Here is an 8,728-nt window from a genome sequence, read left to right as displayed (position 1 = left end):
CATGATGGGATTAGATACACAGTATCACTCTAGTACTCTGTTTTTTTTTTTATACAATGTATTACATTTTAATATAAATTCTCAGTATGGACATTTTAACCCCTTGTTGTCTGTTTTGTAGGGGCTCAGGTTTTTCCGGTTGCTGCCCTCCCCTGGGATGATGTTACTCAGCACCCTGGAGACCTGCGGGAGCCGCCTGGACTCTGCTGTGTTGTTGTGTTTCCATGGAGCAGGAGAGACGCCAGAGAAGAGGGAGCAGCAGAGTACAAAGCAGACTGACTGCAACCCCCTGCACAGAGCCCCCCAGAGCCTGAGCCCCCCGCTGCACAGAGCCCCCCAGAGCCTGAGCCCCCCGCTGCACAGAGCCCCCCAGAGCCTGAGCCCCCCGCTGCACAGACTGCCAGGATGAACATCGTGCTGTCCAGGTAGGTGGATGCGCTAATATCCAGGTAGCTCTACAATTTGACATTTTTTCCCCTAAATGACGCCTCTGTAGAGCCCACCAAATCCCAGTACAAGTCAATGGGGTTCGTCACACAATGGATGCGACACAGCACTGTGGCTTCTGTTAGATCGGAGGCCGCTCCACTGATATGTGCAGAGCCAAAGCCCACAGAGGATTGTCTAGACTGGGTGCAGTTGTAACAAACCCCCAGCTGTGAGAAGTTTTGGGTCTGTGCTTACTTTCAGTCTTTGGATGTAAAGAAGAATGTTCCCATTCACTGACAGCCAGCAGACGTTTTGAAAATGTAGAGGAATTAAAGCATGAAGTTCACTCCTAACGAGGGTCTTGCTGCTCGGCCATTAACCGTCCCATTAGCTATGCGCCCCTCCAGAGTTCAGCGGCATCAGCGCTTGTCCCTGCTGCATTCTGCAAGATGCATCATATAACCAGACTGCGGCGGCCCGGGGCTGGCGCTGCATGCTGTGTCCTCCGCTGATGATGATTGGATCCCGCTCTCCGGACCTTCCATACCCCTCGTCCGCCATGTGCCAGCGAGGCTTAGAATTTACGATAATGGCTAATAGTTTGTATCTGTGTTTTATCGCGTTCGCCACTAATATGATGATGAAATAATTCTAACTTGTCACCAGCCATGAAGACAGAAATGCAATGACATGCGGGAGCCGGAGCCATCACTGAGGCGCTGCATGCCTCATGCCTCACCCTACAGCTTGGCACTCCCCAGAGCCTTACTATGACCCCTCACCCGTCGCCTAGTCACGGCCGACCTGTCCATATCATGACATCACATGTCACCCGCCATTCCTTCCCTCTCCACAGAGACGCTCAGGTCAAGATCATGGAGAACACGGTGTCCAACGCAGAGCATTACTTCGGACAGTTCTGCTCAGTACTGGCGTCATATACTCGCAAAACGGCCAAACTGCGGGACAAGGCGGACCAGCTGGTCAAGCAACTCATCGACTTTGGAAACACGGAGAACCCTGAACTGAGGAGCGCCATGAAAAACATGGCGGAGGAGTTGGCGAAGATTCAGGACTACAGACACGCACAGGTAGGCATCGCCTCGGGTATCAGGTGGGTTATCACTGCGGGTCCTGATCGGATCAGCTTCTCTCCGTGCCGGCGAGCGTACTTGCGCCTACGGCCGTGTTTTTGGCCTCATAAGGACCTTTTTCTGCACACGTGTGCGCTCAGCCTCAGGCTTATTTCACATGAGTGAATGTGATATCGGGCCGTGAAACTCAGCCTGCTACCGCGCCCGCCACCGCGTGAAATCCCTGCGGATGCAAGCCGTTTTTGTGTAAATAACGCTTCAGGGTGGAAGTGATTTAGTCGCGGCGGACTTTAAATAGGAAGCGTCGTCCGATGCCGTGCCGGCCCCTTTGAGAACAATATGCGATGCGTTCCCAGGGAACGCCCAAACATAGAACGTGCCGCAGTTTTTTCCCGCGTTGCATCGCTCATGTGTGTGACTCCATGCCAAAAAATAGGGTCAATGTTTGTGCAGCTCAGAATGCACAAATCTCACGCGATTTTCACGGCTGCGCGCCCTTAGGCTTCCTACACAAGGCTGAGCGCAATACCGGGCCATGAGGCTCTGCCCGATATCGTGCGTGCGCGATGTACTGGTGGATACAAGGCGTTTTCGTTAAAAACCGCCTCCCAACACTTCGGTGAGTTTGCACATTAACCGTGTCGGAGGATCGACAGCTGTGCGCGGCGCTCGCTGTGCAATGTAATTTGCTGTTCCATTGAAGACAACGGGCGAGGGTTCCGAGGGAACGCCCCAAGGTAAGACCTGCCGCGACTGCGATGCAGGAAAACAATCTCTGATGTAAATGATTGCATTCAAAAGAACGGGATTCGTATTTGTTTGTGCATCTCGCAGCGCGCAAATCTCACGCGATTTTGATGGCTGTGTGAAAGTGGACTTGGGGCAAAAACACATGGATGTATGCGCTAGTACGCTCGCCACCACGTTGGTCCGCGCCGGCGGGAAGATAATGGAAACAAAACCATTGAAATCGTTGCGTTCCGTGATTTTCACAGCCACATAGTGGGAGGAGCACGCCCAACTGTTTAGGCCCTGAGACTGACGGTAGCTGGCACAATTAGGGCTCATTCACATGGGCATACGTGTCCCACATATTAGGGCTTCTACAGACGAGTGTCTGCACATATCTGCACATGACCAAGGTTTAGAGATGGCAATACTCGGACTGATGTGTGCTGCCAGCCCGTAGCAATGTAACTTTTGCGCTCTAAGGCCAGTTCGCACGCGCGTGATCCTCCCTTCCCGTGGAATACAATGGCTAGTTAAAGCCAAACTCGGGCCAGTTGTATTCTTTCCCAGCGTTCTCCGCAGCGTCTCCCTCCTCTTGCTTTTTTACCCTGCCATAGACTTCTATGGCAGCGTTCTGTATAACACACCGAAAGATAGGGCCAGCCAATCCTTTATCGCACGCCGGAAACACGCTCGTGAGAACAAACCCATTGAAACCAATGGCTTAGCTTCATCATGTTTTACAGGCATGAGATTGACGCACGCAAACATTTGCGCAAACACGTTTGTCTGTTTTAAGCCCTTACACATATTTTCCATGCGTGTACAATACGCAGTCCATGAACATGCGTGTGTGCTGCGTACTCCAAGTCTCCGTAGCCTTTATTGCTGCCTATTACACTCCACTAAGGGAAATGCTGTTTCTTTTTTCCCCATGCGTGATACAAAACGCGGGTGCGAGGGGCCCAATAGAAATCAATGGGCTTCTAGCGCCGCATATTACACACATGAAATATCTGCACATATGACACGGCGACATAAACACGCGTGAGCGAGGCCCTAGGGGCAACGGAAAGGTGATGGAACCAATTGTGGACCTGATAATTGGCGCGGTTTCTCCTTTGGTTGGCCATGTCCGTGGGCCTACATGTTGGTTGCTGATTTGCATTTCCGAGTATCGTTATACGGCGGTTGTTATAAAGTGTCGCAGGCCGCGCCATTGCTGAAATTAGTGGTGAAGCTCAAAGCTAAATCCGGTATCAGAGAGCGCTCGCTGCAGCGGTTATGTCTGTGCGAGTCAATTATCAGAGCGCGGCGCTGCGATCGTCTCCCGGCACCGGCGCCTCTCATCTCCATATTCATAGCGCCGTAATCCTCAAAGCCGTAATCTGCATGTAATGATTTTCATCTTCTGCCCGTGGAAAGCTGACCTTTGCCGGCTAATTTGAAACACAGAAGCGCGTTAATGAATGGCGCACGCTGGCAGCTAAATGATCTCTCTACAGGAAGGAGGGATGAGAGTGGAGGTGAGGGCCGCCGCGCAACCTTCTTAATTAGCCACTTTTCCTGGAAACAAGACTGCTGGCAAGCTAATTATTTACTCATTAATTGCTGGCTGCGGATGGCTGGGGAGGCTCCTCCGGCCCGGTCATGTTCACATCCTGTACAAACACATCCACAAAGCCCTTATTCTGCAGCCTGACGGACGGAGTGAAACGCGTTGGTGCCAGCACAGTGCTATAACTATGTACCCCATAGAGATTGACCAGGGGGGCGCTGCTGATGGGGCGATGGGCCAATCTCTGATGGGGATCGGCTGAAGACTGCGAAACGCGTTTCTTGTGGAAACTTCCCACAGACTGCAGTCATTAATCATGGCTCATGGTTGCCTCTCATCATATATACGGCTTTGGGGCGCACGGCTGCAGCGGGCTCCTGAGGTCCTGCGTTGGGCCCCTTTCCAGGCCATTCATAGCTCATGACTTGGGGGTCTCAGCCGCACTTGTGTCCAGGTTGTCCTACCATTTGTGTCTTCTGAGTGTTCTCTGTTGTGTCTGTAGGTGGAGAGACTGGAAACCAAAGTTGTGAACCCACTGAAAATGTACGGACCCTTAATAAAGGAACGGCGGGTAAGAAGAGTGATATTACGTGTGTCCTTATTGTATCACTATCTGTACCCCTATATGTGGTGACGCCAGCGGGACAGGAGATCTCACCTATAGTCGTCTCCCAGCACTCAGATCCCCCGAGGACATAAGGCCATTCAGACACAACAATTCTCACTCAAAAGCCATTTTTTTGAGCAATAATCGTTGCGTGTAAACGCGCGGCCGTTGTGCGCATTTCGCGCTCTTTGCGCTGATCGATGATTTTTAGCTTGCTAACACTCAGCGATCAGCCTTATCAGTGCCGCGCGCTAAGTACTCAGCAGGATACCGCTGATACTATTGATGCAGCTTGTATCCCACTCAGACAACAAGTCACAGGTATGCAGAAGACAAGCACCCCCCCCCCTTCCCCGCTCGGAGCGCTCAGCTATATAACAGCTGAGCGCTCCGAGAAGAGAACAGCTGTATACTGAAGACTGTGGTCCCGCTTGTCTTCTGTATACAGTGTGAGCCTTCAGTTACACACTAATAAGCTTGAAGTAACTAACTAGCTAATTAACAGCTTATGCAAAGTGAACGCTCAAAACTGTCCCTCACTGCCGTTTGGGCGATCATCTTATCCTTATTACATGAATCGCATATCCTTATTACATATTATATAACACTAGTGTACACACAGATGTAGCAGCAGCAGCTTTGGAGGCCGGCATGCTATATTTCTGACATACATTGCCCGGCGTCGCTATTGTGTAGCATGGTTCAGTTTGAATGGCAGCCATACTGTACAAGTAACGAAGCCACACGCCATTGTCTCAGTAGGCCGCTAACGTGAGATGTGTCACTGTGTTACATCTGTACAGTATACTCTTGCCCTGTACACCTATATCCATATCACATCACAGTATACACTAGTTTTATCGATATTTCCACAGTTTAATGTCTCAAATGTTCTTTAAAATGAAAGCAGAGAACAAATAAAGAAGTTAAGATGAATACAAATAATGGAGTAACTTTGTTTGGTACTGGTGTATCTTGTGGACACCGGAAGTGGTGGGTGTCGACAAGGGTAAGGCTGTTTGACAGCCAGGCGAGGCCCCCCGTTTCTGATTGGCTGCATGGCTCGCTCTCTGTCCTAGGCCTATCAGGTGCTGCCCCTCACCACTCCTGGTCTCCCTTCTCTGCTCAGGCCTCAGTCCCATTGTCGGGCTCTTGGATCCTGCCACTCACCACCCGCGGTGTGCCTTCTCCGCCCATGGGTCATAGCTGCTCCTGTCCTCCTACTGTCTGCATGTGTGGATGGAGGCCCTCGGTCCCGGTAATGGCTGGGTAGCTTGGTGTTTGCCGCGGCCATTCCATTTTTTGCCGCCGACCAGCTTCTTGTCTTCTTAAGTAGTCCTGACATAGCCGAGCAGTATGTGTCCCATCATTGTCTTACTGACCAAGTTTTCTCTTTCCTCCCAACATTGGTTGCTGCACAAGTGAGATCTGTTCCCCAAAGCCAGGCCCCCCATAAAACCTGTGGGTTCCTGAATGTCGTTACCATTACCGGGCTTGGTCACATGACCTCCTCATTATTAGCTGTAGATGCAGGAAAGACATTTGAACGGATTCACTTGGGTTATTTAGAAGCTACTTTAGACACTTTGGGTTCTCGGGCCCCATCAGATCTGTGACTCTGACTTTGTATCGGGCACCATCTGCGCGGGTCTTTCATCTGGGTTCCCCTTGGTTGGCAGTCCCCAGTGGCGCTCGCAGGGCTGCCCTCTCGCCTCTCAGTTTTGCTCTCCTTATGGAACCTCTGGCTGAACAGATTAAAACTAATAAAGGCCTCAAAGGGAATAAATGAGAACAAAGTAGGCTCGGTGCCGCCATGTTGGCAGCAGCCGCCCCTGTCTGCTCTGCAGACTCCAATCTGGGCTTCAGGATTTGGGGACAATGTAATTCCATAAAGTGAAGAACACAGAATCTCGATTGCTGGGATGAATGATGAACTGAGCAGCGGCTCATTCATTAGTTCCCATTTGCACGGAATGACCATCCCAGACCTTATTTAGGCCTTCATCTAACGAGCTCCTATACATTTACTAATTACCCTCCGGTGCTTCATCGCACCCTACGACTATTAAATAACTTCCGTAAAGCCTTAACTTCCTGGCGGGAGGGACGGCAGCGGACCAAATGATGGTTGTACCACACATTCTCTCTTAGTGATCCCTACCCCAAATGCTCTCTGTTCCAAAGATCAGACTATTCTCGATCATTTCATATGGAATTAATTCTCTACTCGCGCTAACTCTATGAATTAGGAGGTCTGACGGCCCCCGATGCTAAGGGCTTATTCACACATCCGTATATCGGCTGGGTTTTCACGCCCGGCCGATATACGGCATCCCTTTCTGCAGGAGGAGGAGGCTGGAAGAGGCGGGAGCAGTGCGCTGAGCCCCTCCCCCTCTCCACTCTTTGCAATGGGATGGGCGGGAAGAGGACGGAGCTAAGTCCCGCCCCCTCCTATTGAAAATAGTGCGGAGGCGCGGAGAGGGGGTGGAGAGGGGGGCGGAGCTGAGTGCACTGCTCCCGGCCTGCCTCCACCCCTGCAGAGAGGGACAGCGTATATCAGCCGGCCGATATACGGACATGTGAATAAGCCCCCCCTAAGTCTTATCTTTCGCAGCGATTCTGGATCAAATGAAACACTGATGGACTTTTTGGTCTTTGAGTCGTCCGCCCTAAGAGCTCCTCTGATTTCCCTCCTGGGGATAAAGCCTCCTCCCTGCCGCCTCACACCCTTCTGGCTACACATTTTGGCCCTTGTCCGGCAGCTTTCTGTTTCCTCCTTACTTTCTCTGGTTCTGATCTCGGTCCTTCCTTTACGTTTTTTTGTCCTTCATCCTCACAGATTTTGACTTTCGCACCTTCACACAATCGTTGGGCATTTAAAGGGCGATTTATATGAGAACCCCCTGTATTAGATGCTCAGCGCCCGGCCGCCGGTGGTCTTGCCTTGTGATTGTTCTCAGCAAGAGAAACGACGTAATCCTGTAGATAGGAGACCTTCTAATGGCCAACAGAAATCCATGATGTTACAGCGAGCTCCCGAACCAACGCAGGGCTCTTCTTCTTGCCTTTTTATGACCTCAATATGCTCTTCGCTCCTTGGGTCTTCATAAACCCGTTGTTCCCGGCTCTGCTGGTAACTCTTCTTCACGTCTCCGCGGGCATCTCAGGGCATTTCTATCTTTTATGAGGATCCCCACACAGGCAGCTATGGCAGGATTGGATCAAGGATATCAGTCAGAATGGCGGATGGCATTGGGAATCCCAAAACACGTCTGAGGGGCACTTATCTTCCGTACACGGGGCTCCCATAATGTTTGGTTTTGTTTCTGCTGCCTCTTGTCATTCTGTGGCCCCGGGCCCCCAGCGGCTCTCTGCTTCTTGTCGACAGATTCACTCCCAGCTTTATATTCCCTTTTATCTCCCACATTTTCCTTTTATCTCACCTGGCAAATGTCAAAAAGTGGAAATGCTCGGATGCAGCTTCTCTAAAGGACGTTCTTGATGCCATTAATCTTCCATCCTTATAGATAAGTTACTGCGACGTCTACATTTCCTTCATGGGCTCCTCGCACAGAATACCTCTGGCATCACACATAGTGCCTGCATTGTGGTATGAGGATGAGGAGTTACTGGATTCGGGGCCGCAGGTCACAAGGGACAACATGATTGTTTGACCCTTTTACACGTTTCTTTCGTCATCTTCAGTAGTGGTGGACACCTTACTCTTAATTCTTCGGGCAGGCTTCAGCAAATGAGCATACGTACTACGCAGCAAGATAGTGGATGCCGCCATTTTTTTTTGGCACCCCCCCACCTTCCCCCACCTCCCCCGATGTCTTCTGTGTTCCACTGGGAATGATATATACTGTAGTTAGATGAGATTTCCAATCATTTCATTTTCCACCAGTTTTTGGAGCTTGGGCTTGTCCCACCTGCCCGGCGCGCCCGGAGCCGCGTTATATCACACCCGCTGCTTCCTTTTGCTTTTTTTAAACAAGTTTCCGTTTTTTGTCAGATATTTCTGATATTCTTTTTCTTCCTTTTTCTCTTTCAGGCGGAAATAAAGAAATTCAACACAGTGAGGAACAAGGAGATCAAAGAGCTGCAGAAGTTGGAGAAGTTGAGGCACAGGGCGCCGTCCGACCGTCACATGATTGTATCCTCTTCATTTGCTACAATGTATCATTAATCAGCCTTCTGCGCCATTTACACACGGCGATACAAATAACCCTGAGCGGTAATTGTTCCGTGTGAATACAGACAGTTCTTCGCTGTTGGTTCGGTGGTCGTTATCGCCTGTTTATAGTTATC

At 50.6% G+C, this 8,728-nt stretch overlaps 1 protein-coding gene across 1 annotated transcript in view; it reads left to right on the top strand.

Moving 5' to 3' along the window:
* Positions 1-230: 230 nt before the first annotated feature.
* Positions 231-8,728, top strand: part of CIBAR2 (CBY1 interacting BAR domain containing 2) — a 28,909-nt gene continuing 20,411 nt past the window's right edge. The window contains exons 1-4 of the mRNA XM_066582458.1: positions 231-425; positions 1,286-1,520; positions 4,313-4,381; positions 8,472-8,573. Of these exons, the coding sequence (XP_066438555.1) occupies positions 406-425; positions 1,286-1,520; positions 4,313-4,381; positions 8,472-8,573 (426 nt within the window). The 5' untranslated portion in view covers positions 231-405. The remainder of the gene's footprint in view (positions 426-1,285; positions 1,521-4,312; positions 4,382-8,471; positions 8,574-8,728) is intronic.

Source organism: Eleutherodactylus coqui, chromosome 11 (genome assembly GCF_035609145.1).
Source record: "Eleutherodactylus coqui strain aEleCoq1 chromosome 11, aEleCoq1.hap1, whole genome shotgun sequence".
Classification (NCBI taxonomy): Eukaryota; Metazoa; Chordata; class Amphibia; order Anura; family Eleutherodactylidae; genus Eleutherodactylus; species Eleutherodactylus coqui.
The sequence above is the reverse complement of the archived record's forward strand: the minus strand, read 5'-3'. Positions and strand labels throughout refer to the sequence as shown.